The 19,453-nt window shown below is 39.4% G+C and overlaps 1 protein-coding gene across 3 annotated transcripts in view; it reads left to right on the plus strand.

Moving 5' to 3' along the window:
• Window positions 1-19,453, plus strand: part of EPB41 (erythrocyte membrane protein band 4.1) — a 136,735-nt gene that overhangs the window by 69,599 nt on the left and 47,683 nt on the right. For 2 of the 3 annotated variants that reach the window (XM_084652556.1, XM_084652555.1), the window contains exons 5-13: window positions 1,528-1,570; window positions 3,917-3,992; window positions 5,823-6,041; window positions 8,636-8,723; window positions 9,300-9,452; window positions 10,489-10,586; window positions 12,245-12,417; window positions 13,323-13,439; window positions 18,954-19,168. In XM_084652556.1, coding sequence (XP_084508682.1) covers window positions 1,528-1,570; window positions 3,917-3,992; window positions 5,823-6,041; window positions 8,636-8,723; window positions 9,300-9,452; window positions 10,489-10,586; window positions 12,245-12,417; window positions 13,323-13,439; window positions 18,954-19,168 — 1,182 coding nt within the window. Of the gene's footprint in view, window positions 1-1,527; window positions 1,571-3,916; window positions 3,993-5,822; window positions 6,042-8,635; window positions 8,724-9,299; window positions 9,453-10,488; window positions 10,587-12,244; window positions 12,418-13,322; window positions 13,440-15,366; window positions 15,493-17,002; window positions 17,129-18,953; window positions 19,169-19,453 lie in introns of all 3 variants that reach the window. The other variant, XM_084652554.1, reaches the window with a different exon arrangement.

A 19,453-nucleotide genomic window follows, 5' to 3' on the forward strand; every position in this document is an offset into this window, starting at 1 on the left:
TTGTAGCATCAGCACTTACATTTACAATTGCTATGCTGACAAAACCATAGACCCCAAAAAATGCTATGTAGATGGCCTGTGTGCCTTCTTTTTCATGGGTTTCATAGCACTAGTTGTAAAGATTGGAAGAGTAGAAGAGAGCATATTTTTAACAATGAATTTAATTAAACCTATCCACAGTTGTACCAGTAAACATGTAAAGTAAAATGTCCTTTAAGATAAGCTTAGAGAGCTGAATGGGTAGGCATACTAATTTTTCACCTCCAGAAGACCTAGATTTACAAATTCTGCTTAGGTCACATGAACATGAATTTGATGGCTTCATTCTAGCCTCTAGAAGATGATTATTACTATTGCACTGTCTTCATACAGTGTTTCACAACTGATAGCTTCTGCTAAGAAGAGGCTCAAGACTGAGATATTTCAGGTTATGACTAGAGGAGGAGCATTGGCAGGGCTATAAAATAATTTCACTGACATCAGTTTTGCACCACATCTTTGCTCCCCAAAAATACAAATAAAGGAGATGAATTACAGGCAACTGAGGAAACTGGATAAAAATGTCTAAATATATTATCTCCTCAAGCTAATTCTCAGAAATTTATGCCTTTTTTTTTTTTTTTTTAAAGATTATCACCTTCCCTCACCCCCACCCCGAACTGTCATGATAGGTGCTAAGCTTTTGCTGTCATTGCAAATATCTTCACTTATTCCAGTGATTGATATGACATAAAGCTGTCTTTGTTAAGGACTACACATAGAGGAGCTTAACTTACTATCTAAAAATCTGAATTAGTGTGAGCAATACATCTTAGAATGCGGAGAAAGGTGCAGGGGGGTTGTGAGAAAATGGCAGTGTTAAAACCTTTATGGATCTGTGCGTTTCTCTTCCTAATGGCTAGTTCTAGCTTATACTGTCTGATGCTGGAATTTGAGAAAAATGTAGGTTGCAGTATTTCATCAGAGCATTTATTTTAATGAGAAAACTGCAGCGTATTCTGCACTTTTAGATCCAGAAAGAGAGATGGCTTCCCTTGGAAGTTCACACTTTATTGTTCAAGGCCATTGTTGGAGCTCAAATAAATAAAACTTTTTGTATATAGAGCTTTCATGTCCTTTGGAATTTTAATTTATCATGTATGCAGTGTATATGTACTAGCTGGCCACAAAAGGGGACAAAAGTCACGGATGTGAATTCTGCTCCTGTCCTTCATCCCATCCCATTCCATCCTTTCCCTCTCTCAACTTTGAACTGCCTGTGGATGAATGGTGTGATGATAGTAGGCTGGAGTGAACAGGCTGAAAAATGGGGAAACTTAGGATGTTGTACATGTGCCTGAGTAGTAGTATAGAGTAATATAGGGGTGGGTGGATATTGTATAATATATATGGTATACACACATTACAAAAGCTAGTTCAGTTCACATTTGATAGCTGCTTATTTAGCTGATTGACAGTACTGTTTCCTGTGGTGTTTCTTTTAGTACTTGTCAACTGTGTGAATTTTACTATTTTCTCCTCTTATAGACATGGCTGGATTCTGCCAAAGAAATAAAAAAGCAGGTTCATGGTAAGTGGATTGAGTTCATCTTGATCTATTTTTTTACTGGTAGGTATTTATAGCTTTGGCCTACAATTCAGAGAACCGCCAAAAACCAGTTAGAGTTCATGGAAGGGTGTTTTTCAGGGATCAGCACAAGTTCAAACAGCATGCACCCCCTCTTTTTATTCTTAATAGTGGCACTTTGTTACAATGAAGACTATCCTACAGTACATTGTCAGGAGGCAGACAAACGCTGTACCTCCATAGTGCAGTCCAGAATTAGGTAGTGTCTTTCAGCCTGCTGGTAAGGGGAAAAGAAAAGTATATGTTGTGGCAAACTTCTGTGGATTCTTCAGAACTGCTCAGGCATCCAAATGGGATAGCTGAGTTGAACAAGTGGCTTGAACAGTGTCAGGATAAATGTCGCACAGTATAAGCAGAAATGGACTGTGACTTCTTCTGATATTGGGCCAGTTCAGTGCAGGGACCAGTGTCCATGTAGATCCATTTTCAGAGACCAGATTTTCTTCAAAGAATACGCACACTCAAGACTTCTCACTGCAGTGAAAGTGAATTTCTGTGTAGGTTAACAGGGAGGAGGAGAGGTATTTCAACAAAGCTATGAACTGAAGAGGTTCTCTGTGTGGCATAATCGAGGCAAAACTCCATTGGAGTTAATAAACAAACAGCATTGGGAAAGCTTCTTCATTCAGTCATCCACTTTTATTTTTATAATCTACAAAAGCAATTGTTTGTGTGCACGGCTTTAGCTGTTCAAAAACCTACAGCAGGATGATAGTTAAAGGAACCCTTTGTTTCACTCAGCTGATTAAGATGCATTTAAATTGTCTTACTGGAAAAAGGACATGATTAAGATACAGATCTAAAAAAGGGAACAATACTTTTCTACAGACAACCCCAGAATGTTTGTGTTCCCCTTAAAATAGATGGAAAGTTGCTCACAGTTATCTTAAACTTATTCATGAATAATTTGAATGTTTCTGGCACCATACAATGAAAATGGCAGGATTTGTCTCTTAATTCAATTATGGTATTGGGTAAGAAGCAAGTCTGTAAATGGAGTCTGTCTGGTTTCTTCCATCCTCCCCCGTGACAGCCCCATGTGGGACTTATTAAATCTTTTAAGAAACAAAATCAGAAAAACTTGCCTCCCTGAATTAAGTACCATTTTAAACTATTGAATTAGAGGGTGATGAATGAAGTCGTTATATTTGACTCAGGTTTTTGCAGCAATTTTAGAAATTCCCTACTGAAGCATTTAATGCCTCTGCCCTTCAGGTCAGCTATCTAAGGGCAAAATTGATTATACCCTCCAAGAGGAAATGGTAACCTCATTCTGAACACTTGAAAAAATAAATCTTTAAAGCTACTACCTTCTTGGTATCTGAACTCTCTGAAGTAAGGAGGGGAGGGGTGAGTTTTAATGTCCACACAATGTAATTATGATTGTAAGGTCCTGTACTGGAACATTATATTTTGTATCTTTTTAATGAATTCACTTGTCAGTTTGTTTAAAAACCTTTATTTTCAAATACAATATGACTCCCAGAGAGTTTATGAAAGGTTTCATTTTTGTATAAATTGAAAAATAAACATACAGTTTTGCATCTTTGCGTGTTAGATGTGATTTATTTGAATAGTGGCTGAGCATGCATTTTGAATATAATTGTAGTACTCACAGAAGTAAGACTGATGACACTAATTAGAGCTAAGTACTGTCTACATAAACCTTGTAATTCAGCTGTTCTAAAACATTTCAGTCTTGACCTGCAAAACCCTTGCTGTTTTAGCCCTGGGTGTTTCTTGACTACAGATAGACATTTGTACTGAATTTATATGGTGGCTGTGTGGCATGGGCCAATGTTTAACCACTAAACACCTCTTTCTTCTCACCTAGGAGAGATTTAAAACCTGAGTCTTTGGTGGTAAAATGCTAATTCATTAACCCACACCACAGTTTGACCTCTATTCATACTTTATCACATCTATAAAAAGCAAACAGAGGTATGAAGTATTTAATGAGCAGTAGATTCCAAAACATGTGAATTCCACACTTCTTATATTATCTGGGATGTCTTTCATGTGAATATGTCCACCTCCACATAGTCTGGTTACGTGTTCCCCATAAAAGATATGTTTTAAGCTAAGTAAATGAAAACAGATCAGAGACTTTATCACTTCTCTTTAAACTACATTCTATAATCAATTATTCAAATGGCAGCATTAAAATATAAAGTATCATTTGAATGCTTTATTTTTAAAGTCAGATTCGATATTCATAAGTTTTATAAACTTCTGTATTGTGAACATTTTTGTTGTAAATTTTCAAAACTTGTATGTTTCTAATTACAGGAGCCCCCTGGAACTTTACATTCAATGTGAAGTTTTATCCACCAGATCCAGCACAGCTGACAGAGGATATAACGAGGTAAAGACAGATTATTTCCTTTTAACTTTGCTAATCAGTTAGTAAAGTACTGAGAGTGGAAAGTACAATAGAAGTGCATAATATTTTGCTTTTCAGGTAAAAGCTCAAAAGCTATTTATAAATCTTTGTTTTCAAGTATATTTTAGAGTTAATACTATAGGACTAGACATAGTCTGCTTTGAAGGCTGTATGTGCAAGATTTTTATGTAGAGTGTGTGCGCGCGCGCATACCTACACATACTTTTAAATGCCTTGAACAAAGTCTGATTTCAGTTATCAAAACCATTTTGAAGGGGGTGGATCGTTCTTCCTTTCAGACTACTGCAGGTGTAGCTCTTATCCTTTGAATGAGAAGGGTGCACTAACTCTTTTTTTTTCTTATAAGCCAATACAAACATCACTCCATGCCATTTAGCAGCATAAAATGTGGGCTTCCTCTTCATTTCCTCAGGAGCTTGAGCTCAAAATAAAGTGACCAGGTTTTTGTCTTCTGTTGCAGGAGTTCTCAACCTTTTTCTTGATGAGGCCTGTTAGGATATAGATATTCAGGCCTGTCTGTAAAGGCCTATACTCTAAGAATTTAGGTGTATTATTATCACATAGCTAATTATAGAGGTATAAAAGAAAGAATCAAAATCACTGTCTGCCGATGTAAGAGCCTTCTCTTACTGTGACAGTTTGAGGCCCTGTGCTTAGGCTAAGGCCTTTGGCTAAGCAGCAGAGGCAGCCATAAGCTGGGAAGCGACCGGTCACATCCTCACATTCCAAATTAGTCCCATTGAAATAAGGTGCTATTGGGCTGTTAGGAATACAATCCTGTCCTGATAATGCCCATTGCCTCCAGAGAAAGGGAAGTGCCTAGAAAATGTAAAAGGAAACTTAGTTCGATAGCATCCTGTCTGGCAAGAACTCACTTATCAATAGCTGGGATGTGAAATCCTCATTTCTTTGTTGTTCTATTACTGTAGTCCCCATTTCCCTATTGTTTGTCTGTATAATCTCTGTCTGGTTCTGTGATTGTTTCTGTCTGCTGTATAATTAATTTTGCTGGATGTAAACTAATTAAGGTGGTGGGATATAATTGGTTAAATAATCATGTTTCAATATGTTAGGATTGTTTAGTTAAATTTCAGTAAAATGATTGGTTAAGATATAGCTAAGCAGAACTCAAGTTTTACTATATAGTCTGCAGTCAATCAGGAAGTGCGGGGAGGGGGTGGAAATGGGAACAGGGAATGGGGGTGGGGAAATTGGAATCAGATTTAGCTAAATGGGAACAGGGACACAGGTAAGGCTCTGTGGTGTCAGAGCTGGGAAGGGGAACACTAAGGAAGGAAACTGGAATCATGCTTGCTGGAAGTTCACCCCAATAAACATTGAATTGTTTGCACCTTTGGACTTCGGGTATTGTTGTTCTCTGTTCATGCGACAAGGACCAGGGAAGTAAGTGGGTGAAGGAATAAGCCCCCTAACAAGGCCCACCCCAATATGCTATAAAATCTCCATGGCCCACCTGTGCCACAACTGGTTTTCTGCATATAAAAGCCGGGGTTGGCATTAAGGGGTGGCAAGCAGCACAATTGCCTGGGGCCACAGGGTGCCCACGAAGCTACATTGCTCAGGCTTCATCTTCAGCCCTGTGTGGCGGGGCTCAGGGCCCTGGGCTTCAGCCCCATGTGATGGCGCTTTGGGTGTCTGCCCTGGGCCGCAGCGAGTCTAACGCTGTCCCTGCTTGGCGGACCCCCTGAAACCTGCCCCAGACCCCTGGTTGAGAACCACTGTTCTATTGCACTCTCAGTTAAAATCACATCTTCTGTTTCTTCCCTGTAGGTATTATTTGTGTCTTCAGCTTAGACATGACATTGTTACAGGGCGTCTGCCTTGTTCCTTTGCAACACTGGCCCTGCTGAGTTCTTACACAGTCCAGTCTGAATTGGGAGATTATGACCCGGAGTTACATAGCGCAGATTATGTCAGTGAGTTTAAACTGGCCCCAAACCAGACAAAGGAACTTGAAGAAAAAGTCATGGAACTACATAAAACATACAGGTGAGTGGTGGTATTGAGGGAGCTTGTCTGGAGTAATTAGAATAATAGCCATTTAGTATTTTCCCAGATTCTGACTTCTTTTATTTTTCTCTTCAGGGCCATCAATATCTTTTGTGAGCCTCAAACAGAGAGAGAGAGAGTTAGTTTCATAGATGAGTGTTCAGTTGACAAATAAAATCCATCTGCTTTAAATAAATAAATAAACTCCAAACAGTTACAGAAAGTCCTTCCAGAATTTATAACCCACGTGCTTTGCATAAACTATCCTGCTAGTGCTCTGAAGGAATCCGATACTGAGAGTCCAGAGTTGGTCATGTAATAGTAATTGCTCCTTGAGACTATTTACTTACAAACTGTAGCCTTTACTGCTTCCTTCCCCTTCTCCCCTCCACACACTCCCATTTTTGTCCGTTTGTCCACCGTTTTGTGTCTTTCAGAGTGTAGCAATTTTTCAAATTTATTACGAGGTATGTAGCTGCACTTTCAACTTTGTTGGATGATGATATTAAAGGGAATGAAGGTTTCCTATAACCTAATATTTGTGAAAGGTTTCTTTATCCCTCTGTGACTACCTTTTCATACTGGTGGGTCTCTCTTGAGCAGCTCTTGTATCCGGTTAGAAGAGCATAATAACTAAATTAAAACTTTTTGAAAAAAAAAATTATCTTATATTGTGCATATTTATGCTAATGTACTGACTTGTTCAACTGCAGAGACCACACTGAATTGTGTATTTATTACCTACCTCTCTTCACACTCTTTAAGGAGCCTACCACCTTGGTATATAGGTATTGTACAATAACCTGAAAGAGGGGCGCAAGTGTCAGTAGTTTTAAGGGAAGAAAGAAAACCCTATAAAACACGAAGAACGAGTCCAAGCCCTTGTGTGGGACTTGAACCTGCAGTCTCTCTTGACCACCCCAAAGCTGACAGTTGAGCCACAGTAATGCTGATAGAAAACTAAAAGCAAAGGTGAAGCCCTTTCCACGACAAATGCAAACTAATAACATAAGCATAACCTGTAATAGTGGACTTCAGTCCAAGGGTGATACCAAAGCTATAATGAACACCTCAAACTCACACGGTCAGATCAATATTTTAAATTGATATCTCTCTATTTGTACTGACGGGGAGAGGAAGTGAGGAAGATAAGCTTGTCCGTTGCTCTGTATCTTCTTTTGACTTCAGGTTATAAAGTACTATTTGTGATAGAACAGGAAACTAACATCACTGAATTATTTTTTTGGCTATTTTATTCTCTTAAAAGAGCCAGTGAACATGAAGTATTTTGTGTAAAACAAAAATATTAAAAGTTGACCTGAATAGCATGGCTATATCTAAATTTGTAGCGTGACAGAGTCTCCCTCTTATATAGATGAGTTCATTAATATTGGATGTTGTTCTGAGAACTTTAAACATCAGATGTTTTTAGGTAAAGAATTTCCACATAAAATGTTCTTAGTGCTATTGTCATTTTATTTGAACTATAGAGGGTTTGTGTTTAGGAGATGAATGTTGACCTTGTTGTTCCACTTAAAATAGGTTATTGTTGTAATATTAATCCTTTTTATTCCCGTTGGTCTGTGCTGTATCATGCCTGCATAAGACATAACACTAGGATTTACAGTTTACATAAAATTTAAAGTGTTTTGTAAGTAAGATATCAAAGCAACAAACAAAACTAAATGTATATAAATGGGTACTGTCCCAATATAGCATTTGGACACAACTTGCAAATAGAACCCTATTAACAGAGACATTTCAATAACACTGAAAATATCCCCATTATCAGGATGTTTCTCTTATCCAGAGTTGCATTGTATTGCCTCTCCTATGGACAGGCACTATCTATTTCCAGAAAATGTCTCATTCATCTAGGCTGCTCCTAGTAGGAGTCTCCTAATTAAGTGATTTCAACTGCCCTGGCATTTAATTCTCCGAACAATAGCTGGATTCTGAAAAGTATTGAGTGGGTACCGCAGTTCACTGTTTGCCTTCAGTAGATTTAATTTGTTCACCTTTTTTGCAAATGAAGTTGGCTGTTTAGAGAATCAGTGCCATGATTCGTACAGTGATGCTTTTTTTTTTTCAGTCTTTGTTTACTAGGGTGACCACATTTCCCAAAGAGAAAATGGGACATTGTGTGGGGCTCACCCGAACCCCCGCTTGTGTGCCGGGCTGGCACAAGCCACTTGCTTCACTCCCTGCCCCCAACATTCCTCCATGCCCTACTAGGGGGGCATGCCCCCACTCTTTTGGCAAAACTGGACAACTGGGACAAACGCCCAGTTTTTCCAAAAAAATTAGGGTGCCCAGGAGAGGGTTTAAGAAGGGGACTGTCCCGGCCAAAATGGGATGTATGGTCACCCTAGGTACTTCAGAGGCATAAGGTGTTGAGGAATTGTCGTAGAATAAATACGAAGCAGTATCTTTTGTAAACATAACATTCTGCATTCAGAAAAGGAATTCAGCAAACCAAGGCTCAGCAATTCTTTTGCTAAATAAAAGATCACTGTCTATTGCTTTTACACTAATCATTATTATAGATAATAGTAAGTTCATTGTCTTTTGTTTTTCTACATAACCTTTTTTAGATCCATGACTCCAGCACAAGCAGACCTTGAATTTCTTGAGAATGCAAAAAAGCTATCTATGTATGGAGTTGACCTTCACCAAGCCAAGGTAAGAGATTTTGTTGTTGTTGGAGTAGGTTGGGGCTCACAGGTTCCTTATTTCAAGAGCCCTGATCAAAGATGTAGGCAGTCAGGCAGCCAGCCACCCTTGCAGAAATGCAAGCATATAATAGATATGTTGTAAGCATTACTGCAAGCTTTATAAAAAGGAAGTTACACTTCCTGATTTGCTTCTCTGTATATTAGGTAGATATAAACCTACCAATGTAGACAAGCCCTTAGTCTGAAGAATTTAAACTAATGTTTGATCCTGAAAAATAATCCACTCTCAGAATTCTTATAAATACAGTGTAAACTCTAAAAGATCAGACACAAACTTTGAGCAGATGGGGTTGGAGAAGACATCAATAGAAGAGAGGAGGTTTTAAGGAGAGATCTGAAGGAAAGTAAAATTGGCCCTTGGCACGTGGGAAGTTGGAAGCTGTTCAGGCATGCAGGACAAATGAATTCAGTAGCTATTTAGGAAAAGACAAAAGGAGTGTATAGACAAAATGTTGGGTGATCAGTTGTTGGAACTTGTAATTCCAACACTGGTGCAGGTATAAATATGTATTAACTTTCTTAGGACTTGGAGGGAGTTGACATCATTCTGGGAGTCTGTTCCAGTGGCCTTCTTGTCTATAAAGATAAACTGAGAATCAACCGCTTTCCTTGGCCCAAAGTGCTGAAGATTTCCTACAAACGCAGCAGCTTCTTCATTAAGATCCGGCCAGGGGAGGTACATTGCCAGTTTATCTTCTATTTTTGTCCTGTATTGTAACAAAACATTTTCTAATTAGTGTCCAGTTTAGTCTTGTTTGCATAAAGAACAGAAAAGTGCTGTGGAGATTTAAAGTTGTTTCTATAATTGCAGTAGTACAATTGGTTTTTCATTTTAAATTATAACTTACTTCCTGTCTTATTTGGCTTTGTAGTAGATTCAATTTATAATATAAAACTAAAATATCTGTCTCAGCCTATAACATTGCATTTGAATGATAAATTACACAGTAGTTAGCTCCACCTACTTGTAGACTATGGTATTCTGCTGTTGAACATATTCTCATTGGAACAAGTCAAGCACATAACAGATCTTTGTTGCAGAAATACAAATATAAACAAAATATTTTACCATAACCAAAATGAAGCAAAATGCTTGATCTTTCGGATAGTACTTGGAAACATACTTTTAATGAGGAGAACAAAAGATTGTGTGGAAAAGAGAGATTTTTTTTTTCTTGCTGTGGAAAGCAAGTAGCTGTTCATTTCATAAGACCTTAGATGACCATTCGTAATGTTGTACTTTTATCAATTGTCAAAGTATGTAGCAACATGGTATGTGAGGGGCTGGATCATGCTGTTTTGACTTGTACGTGGATCTCCTTCCCACATGATGAAAAGGGGAATGGAGTGGCCTCTGCTGCATTGTTTTACCCCCACCTTGTTGGATCCTGCATGAATGAAAGCAGTCCACGTTTTCATTTGTGTGGTGGAAAATCCCTTTTAAAAGGGATCCCAGAACTGCTGCAGAGAAATACAGGCTCCATATAGAAGGGCCTATACCTTCTTGCAGATGCCTGGGTATCATCGTATATCTACAGGGTTTTTGAGCCAAACCCTCATCTCTCTAGTGGAAGAATGCCAAAGAAGTTCTGTGAGGGGAATTTCGGAGTTGCTTGCCTGGGTTTTACGTGGGTATGTTCCATGTAGTGATTTTCTTTTGTATACATCACCTGTAGCTGTAATAAAATAATCCGCTTTGCAATTTTCCATAGCATGAACAATATGAAAGTACCATTGGATTCAAACTACCTAGTTATCGGGCAGCTAAGAAACTGTGGAAAGTCTGTGTTGAACATCACACTTTTTTCAGGTATGCCTTGCTTAAAATTGTAAAAAAAAATCTGTTTTTTAAAAACCCACTATATTTAATAGTGATACTAATTTTAAGTCTCAATTTTTGTAATTCCTTTGCTGATAGATATGTCTGACTCTTCTCCATAGTGATTTAAGGTAATAAGGTTTGTAAAGAGTAAAAAAGTGTGTATGGTGACTGAGTTTTATTTTAGGATTCCTAAAATAAATCAAGCTAGCAAATGAATGTTTAACCATTGAGAACATAACCTAGGAAATCCATCAAAATACAGAGGTTTTGAAATAAGGCACTGAAAGTATAACATCTGTATCTAAATGCCATAAGAGAATGAGAATAAAGAAGTGTTTGCCAAATATCTAACTCCGATATTGGTTACTTTATCCGGTATCTCTGTTGTTCCATCTTTACCCCTAAATGGTTTCTTTTTAATAAGAGATTGAGTGAAATAGAGGCTGACATTAAGAAAACCAGTGACAGAGTTCCATGAGAGCTAAGGATGTCAAGGTTTGTAGAAAGATGCTGGTTGCTGTGCTGTCATCCACCTTGTTTTGGTATCCACTTTGCAGTGGTGTTGTATCAGAAAGTGCCTCTCAGCTGTGGGATTTTGAGGTGCAGGTACTATATGAGAAAGGTCAAGAAAAAATTCTTGATAATAGTTCCTTTTTGTAAATGAATATAACTTCAGATGAACCGTTGTGCTAAAGAAATAACATGAGATGCTTCATGCAAGTCTTTTGGTCTGAAAAATGGTTGCTGGATAGTAAATATATGTTAGACTCTCCCATGTTAATAATCTAAGGCCCACTCCTTACTCCCTAAAGCTTTTTCTTGAAGAGAAACCTAAATGTTATATTTTTGGTTAATATAGAAACCTTGCAGGTGGGGGGTCCGGGTGCTGGGGAGTGGAGCTTGATGGGGTGGGGGTCCAGGTGCAGCTGATTGGGGATTAATGAAGTGGACTCTGGGTGTACAGGGCTCATCAGAGGGGTCAGGGTGAGGGTTCGATGGGTCATCTTAACGGGGGAGCCTGAGCTGCTGCCGAGGGGATGCTGCATGCCAGGCTCCCGCTTCCTCCCATGATTCCCCTATCCCCTTTTCTTCTCCATCCCCCTTCCCCTCCCCTATTCCACACACCCTTCCTTCCACATTGCCTCTCCCCCCCGCCCCCCACAGAAAACAGGAAGGCTCCCAGCACACAGAAGGGGAGGACGACAGGCACTAGGACCCAGGAGGCAGCATTCAGCTGCAGAGTCTGGGGAGTAGACATGCAGCCTCCTTGAGCTGGGCAGATCTGTGCTTGCAGAAATGGGGTGGGGCAGTGGCATGTAACCCCGTGTGCCCCCCCATCTCTCGATTCTGTGGGGGTGCAATCCCGCCTGCCCCAAACTGCACTCATGGTTCCCCCTGTGCCCCAGCTTCCCTTTCCTTCCCTGCTGTTTTCTGCAGAGAAGCACAGGAATTCTGTGGGGATGGGGGGCGTTTTCTGCAGGCATGTAGTCATGCAGAATCCCCCCCAGGAGTACATTATGTGAAGAGATCATTTAGAAAAATATTCAGTTTTTCTGTTGTGAGGCCCCCCCATCTCTTTTTAATTTTTTTCTATATAGTATGAGTGATTTGGAGATATAAAACTAAAATACATGTGTACCTTTCAGGCTAACTTCCCCTGAAGCACTTCCCAAAAGCAAGTTCCTGGCACTGGGCTCTAAATTTCGTTATAGTGGACGGACGCAGGCCCAGACAAGACAAGCTAGTGCATTGATTGACAGACCTGCTCCACAGTTTGAACGAACAGCAAGTAAACGGGCATCTAGAAGCCTTGATGGAGGTGAGTGAAGTTTCATTACCTTACTGTAAGGTTTCCATACATGAAATCCACCCCATATTTTTCTATTGAAAATCACCCTGTAGGCTTAGGCTTCATAACTTTTTAAATTATTGTTATTATTATCATTATTATTAATAATAATAATTTATTTTAGATAAAGAAGAAAGCTGATGTAAAGAGCCTGAAACTGAGACAGTGCCTGGAATGTGTTTCTAGACACTCAGTTGTAAGGAAGTGCATTTTGTTAATTTTAATTATTAAATAATCAATTCTGATTCAAAATTTGTGGGCAGAAAAATTGTTTTGAGGGAAATAAATGGGTTTGTTATAAGCTCATAAATGACAGTGAGGTGACACTTCATAGAACTATCAAATAAGACAAGCAAAAAAGAATGTTGTTGTGAATTTAAATTGTCCTGAAGACTGACCCTGTTCCTAAAGTCCGTTGAAACAGATTTCTTTTTAATCTGAATATGAATTATTATATGCTGAAGCAGCACTCATTCTCCCCAAGACTCTTTTCTTAGTTTTGAATATAATAACTCAAGTCTTGAAAAGATGCCATAAAACACTTCAGTAAAAAGTCTGTACCTGCTTGTCCTGTTGCCACCCAAAGCTAAAAGAAAAATAGTACATTTTAACTTTGATGTAGTTTTTGAAAACTACTAACACAGATCTAGCTTTGGATCCCCATACTACATCTGGGATCCAAGTGGTGGTACTTGTTTTGTACTGCTAGTAAGTACCATAGGAGAAGGGAAAGTTCTACTTTTACTAATCTTGTGCTTTAATATCAGAATTTGGAAAATAAAAAGAGCGAATTAATTCTTCTATCCGAATTGAAGTCTGCAGCCTTCTCCATATGCTACATGAGTAGCTTGTTAACATGTACACAATTTCTTCAGCTAAACATACGTCTCAAAAAATTGAGGTCAGACCTATATTGGAGGAGAAGCAGGAGGATGTGGTGATGGTTGAGATTCCAGAATCAAAACCTGTGGAACAGTTCCGAGAGAAGCCAGGTATAGCTGTGGTGGCTATGACTCTCTGCAGTGCCTTTTCTATCCTTTCCTTTTTTATGCTTGTTCTTGACCGCTCTGAAATGTTTCACAAATTTTGGCCTTTTTTTCTTTATTTCTTTGCAAGATGTGTCTTTATAGTCAGGCAGCCAACAGGCTGGGATGGGTTTATGTCCTTAAGTGTGGAGAGTTGTTGGAATAGAATTGCTTGATTACACTTTTTAGACATGTATGCAGTGTAGTTGTGGCTGTGTCAGTCCCAGGAGATTAGAGAGACAAGGTGGGTGAGGTAATATCTTTTATTTGACCAACTTCTGTTGGTGAGACAGACAAGCTTTTGAGCCACACAGTGCTTTTCTTCAGGTCTGGGAAAAGTACTCTGAGCATCACAGCTAAATGCAAGGTGGAACATATTGTTTTCTAAGGGATCATTCAAGGTAGAGTGGCCCGTTAACATCTCTGCAGTGATAGGACAAAAAGAGGGGGTAAGTGGGTTACGGATAGTTGTAAATCCAGCCATAAATCCGGCAGACTTTTAGACAGAAACTCTGTGCTCAGATGGAGAGATTTTAAAGATGTAATTACATTTCAAATAAGACTATATTTTAAATTTCTGTACTTTTATAAATGCTAGATTAAAAATTGTGGAATATTGTTTTTGTGATCTTAAAACATCCACTTCAAAACTCTTTTTGGATTTCATCTTAGAGGTTGCTCCCTTTTTTTTTTTTTTTTTAAGTCTTGTTAAATATGTTTTGCAGTTCATGACATTTTTGGGGAGCCATCTGAGCCTAGATTTCCTAGGACATGTTTATTATTTGTTACAACTGTATCTTGTTGACTTCTTGGCAAAGAAGCTGAGATGTGTATAAATTTTGTATATTGTTAGGACAAATGTGTGTATTATACCAGTGGTGTTATCAAAGATCTGCTCTGTTCGCTACTTCTCTAATAATGAAAGGAAACTCGTGATGAATGCTTACTGGCACATAATTCTATCCAGCCAGCATCCTCCATATCTGTGTTTGAGCAGAGTCCCATTCTGCCACCCCATCACAATTCACTATAGAAACCTTGTTTTGTAGCCATAATGTTTCTGTCCAAAAAGATATACACAGGCCCATCAATACCTTTCCTAAAATGAAGACTGATACAGGCCAGTCATTCCCATCTTCTTCCACACCAGAGTGACATCTGCCTATGCAAGTGTTGCCAGCTCCTGCTGGCTTTACAGTATCAGAGATTGATACTGAAATCAACCCAGGCCTCTCACAAGGCACTGCAAAGCACTACCAACTTAAGACACCAGGACACAATTCTGATTGTTCTCTAGATCTATGAACTTAGGGAGGGGCAGGGTCTCAAGTCCATCTGGCCCTGGCTCAGAGGCTCTATAACTCAGAACTTTTTTATACAGATGAAGTTGGATTATTACTGTTTGTGGTGTTCTTCTTGAGCTCCTGTTTTTCTTTTCTTTCTCATAGCAGCACCGTCATCTCATCAAAATCCCATAATTGAGCAGCAATTTCTGATACAATAACATTGCAAAGTGGGTGGGTATCAACAGGTTGCTTGAAAGCAGAGCAGTCAGTTTCTTTCTAGAAGCCTCACCAACATTCCCTTGCTACCAAGAACCTCCTTCACACCTTTTCTCTCCCACCCAAATTCTTCATTATAATACATTATGTTGATAGGACTGGAGTGATGGTGACAACTTTGGTATGCAATTGCAATGCAGGATTATACCAAAGACCTAACTCCTAGAGCAGCTTAAAACAGGCAATTTTAGTGTGTTGGCTGTTTTTTCAAATGTTAGACATATGCTGTCCTTAAGAGATGAGTCCCCATTGACCTTAACTGCACCATTAGTGACTGTTACTTCCCTGCAGTCTTCCATTTGGTATATTAATTCATTCGTAACTTCTTCTAGCCAAACATACTTTTGAAAATATTGAGATGAAACCAATAGCAGAAGAAGAGGAGGAGGAGAAAGTGGAGGTGTTTAAGGTTACTGTTCCAGAATCAAAATTAATGGAACCATTCCAAAAACAGCCAGGTACAGCTGTGATGACTTCTCATATCAGTCGTGTTAACATCACCTCCTACAGTACTTACATCTGCTTTTACACAGCTTATTTGTTATAAATGAGCAGCGTTATGGATTGCCAGTGTTGAAGGTGCTGAAATACTATAGAATATGGCTAGAATTTTTGCTATGCTACTAACTCAATTAAAAACAGAGTAAATGTGGCAAGTACCTTTGATCATAATGCTACAACATCAAAGGTAGTTATGAGCAAGACCACTTTAGTGGGGTGGGGAGACATCTAAAATATTTTACAGCAGTGGTTCAGCAGTTCCATTGATACATGCACTGATACATACAGGTGGCAACCTCCAAAGGTGGTATACCTTGCTGGAAGTGCCACGGTATTGTCAATTTCATAGGCATACGTGTCATGAATCCTACTAGCAGTATACAAAGCCTAGAATTGTTCAAGTTGTGCTCTCCCTGACCTGTGGCAGCTGTCATGCTGCACAGTTTGAGGAGTTAGATTACAACCTCCTTTTTTCATCCCATTGCACTTGACTGCTATTCACTACTGATTCAGCCTCCCCTGGAGTCAGTTGCTCTTTCCAAGCCACTCCATCGCTTCAAATAAACCTTTATTTGTCTTAAATAAAGGCAGATTGCAGAAGTTGGAGTCTAACATAATGTAATAAAATAAAATGTAAAATAACTAGAAATATCACCTACTTGGATACTTTGGAAAAGGTTGATAAACTAGTAAACTAGCTCTGTGCTTAAATTACAGAATATCCAAATATTACCTTTTGCCGTGTGGCAGGCAAAAACCAGTTTCTCAGAGCCTTGCACTTTCAGCCTGCCAGCTGTATCCGGATCACATGGTCCACAATTCTGTGTGTCAGCAGAGCTGCTCCTTCCCTTTGTAGGGAAATCATCACTTTGTTCTCCCATCACCCAGTCTTTGTTTGCAAGGTACCCGTTCCCTCCACTCTTTGGTCCTATCACATACAGCTCTGTGGGTCAGAGTAGTGGCTTACTCCACCTCCAAACCATGTACATTGTCATTGCCCAATTGTAACGATTTCTCCACCCAGCTCTGTTGAGATGGACCTTTGTGAACATATTGCCTCCCAGGCACTGAATCAGTGCACACCTGGCAGTTAATTGTTTCCTTTCTCAGCCTGACCACTCTCATTTTGTGTGGTTCTTCATTATTATTCATAACAAGCTGTGCCTCTATAGCCAATACTATGCTGGGTACAGAAATACATTTATTAGTATAACCTAGTAATCAAAGCAATTAGTATTTTATACATCAGATAAGTAATTATAAGCTGCCAAAGGAAACTATGAATTTTGTTCTCTTTCTCCCCTGTCCTCTTATCCCAAAGCGTCATAAAATTAGTAGCATAATTTTGTGTGCTGATATTCAGACAAGGTTCCTGAAGAGAGGTGGTTCTTGCAAGTTTGCTCTTGGTAACTTCTCCTTTTCCATGAAGTCTTAGGTGGCATTTTAATGAATGCATAATTTTTTTAGTCATACATGTCCATGAAAATATTGAGATAAGCCCAGTAGACGAAGATGAGGAGGAAGAGAAAGTGATGACGATGAAAGATCTAGAACTAGAGCCCAATTTTCTGGAACCAGTGCAAAAGGAGCCAGGTACAGTTGTGATGGCTTCTCAACCCGTGTGGTTTACATTTCCTTCTACTAAGTCTGACTCTGTTTGCTATCTCACAACTACCACATACATCTTCTCCAGTGTTTGTCATTTCTACAGTACAAGCAGTCTCAAGGCAGTGGTGCTAGATGAGATTGTGTCAAAAGGATGCCAGGTCAATACTAGGCACTTACTGATGTGTAGGAGTAATGTTTTTAGAGAAACGTCATACCTTGGATTAATATGTAACAGTGTGAAAATTAAGTAAACTTTGGTATCAACAAGTTTGTGCACTTGATTGCCAGTAAAATTGTGTTGGCAGTTTTCTTGCATTTTTCTGTTGGTCTGCTATTTGTATTGGTCAAATACATACAGTATTTCTTCATTTTTTATTTGATAGACAAAGACAAAAAGCATTTAATACCTTTTTGAATGAGAGGCAAAACAGGGATTAGAGGATATCTAAACATACAGACTATGATCCTTAAATCTGAAAATTTCTGATGTCTTGGGTCTAGCTGGGTGAACTGTAGTAAATTAGTATTAGCTTGGACAAAGTACCAAGTGTTCATTGCCCTATTTGAGCCATAGGCGTGGGAACTAGGGGTGGGGGGTTGCTGCAGCACCTCCAGTTTTAGGTGGGGCTCGGCTCCTGGCCCCGCACATGGGCTCCCAGCTGCTGGCCCTGCTTCCGGGGTCCCAGCTGCCAGCCCCAGCCTCAGCCCCCTTACCCCTGTCTGGGTCCCCTTCTCCAGGAGTCATGGCCCTGCTCCTGGCCCCAGTTCCGGGGAGGAGGGGGAGGGGCACAGAGAGAGGTAAGAGGGCTGGCTTTCAGCACCCCCACTGTTAAAAATGTTCCAGCGCCACTGGTTTGAACCAGTAGTTGACTTCATGAATATGAGCTTCTGTCAAACTGAATTTATCATTTCAGATAATGGGAAGAAGTTTAATTGGATAACCGTAAAAATTAATATGTTATTGTGGGTATAGAAATTGCTTAGTGAATTGTTCGGGGTTTGCTTTGACATAAAGGATCAGTTTGACCACCTATTCCTAAATGTGTAAGGATTTTTAGAAACTAGATAGCTCAGAACTAGAATTGGGGAAGGAAGAGGGCTGGTGAGTTTTGCATGTACCTGATGCTTATATGTGAGGCTTGTCATCCTTCTGCTAACAAACACAAATTTGAAGCATATATGTTCAGTGCTGCACCTTTCACCAATTGGGAAATGATGGGTATCGTTCCTCAACAGTGACTCCTCTTATGGCAGGGGAAATCATCTGACGTAAAAAGTAGAAGTCTGCTTTGAAAGCCAACTGGAGACTGCTGCTTGTCTGTAAAGCTTTATAACGAAATAGTGATTTTTAATTGGCCAAAAGAAAATGTATAAATCTGATCCAGAGATAGTGAGGAGGTAGAGAATCTCAATGTCTGATTCAAAAACTTGTAAAGTTTCTGTTTGGGGATTTCACGGTGCGGTTAATACAAGTGATCACAGTTATAAACGTTTGTACTTTAAAGGTTTCATGGTGATAAACTTATATCAGTGGTGGTTGAAAGATCCAGAAACTCCTTGCAGGGTCACAAGTAAATTAGCATTTTTGGTGTGGCTTCTTTGCAGAGTGCAAGCTTGCTTTTTTACTTTCTGTACAATACCTATTATTAAAACTATAAGGAAAATAACCTCTACCTTTCTGTACTAAATGCACAAGCTGCTTTACTCCCTTTTTTTTAACTACAGTGCTCTAGTCTGGGAAGATTTTCCTAGTGATCTAGAAACATTACGCATTCTGAACCATGCCTTGACTCTTTTTTTCCCTGTTCAGCAGTAGCGGTGATTACACCTGACCGAAGCCCACGGCCCACCTCTGCACCAGCCATTGCTCAGAGACATGTTGCTGAACCTACCCCATCAGCTGCATCAGATACCAAGGAAATAGTAGTAGTCTCTAAAGTGGAGAAGGAAGCTGTGGAAACTGAGGGAAAGCGTGAAGAAATGCCACCTGAGAAGGCCAAGATGGAGCCATCTGAAGTGGCCAAGGTACGCTAGCCTCAGAATTACCATAAAGTGTTTATTTTGTGAGGACTGCAAGTGATTTTTGCTTTATATGGAATGCTAGCTCTAAAATGGCCTCAAATGGCAATGTTGCATTAGATGGGAAGGGGTAGAGAGGTATCTCATCCCTGTGTAGTCAGTGGACTGGGAATGGGATCCTCTCTAGCTAGTTGGTTGTGATTCCAGGAGAATACCTTTCCTGAACTTCAAGATACCATAAAAATATGTTACACTACATGTTATAGTTTTCATGTCTTAATTGTTCCTAGG

This window comes from Lepidochelys olivacea, assembly GCF_965140295.1.
Source record: "Lepidochelys olivacea isolate rLepOli2 genome assembly, chromosome: 19".
NCBI classification, from domain to species: Eukaryota; Metazoa; Chordata; order Testudines; family Cheloniidae; genus Lepidochelys; species Lepidochelys olivacea.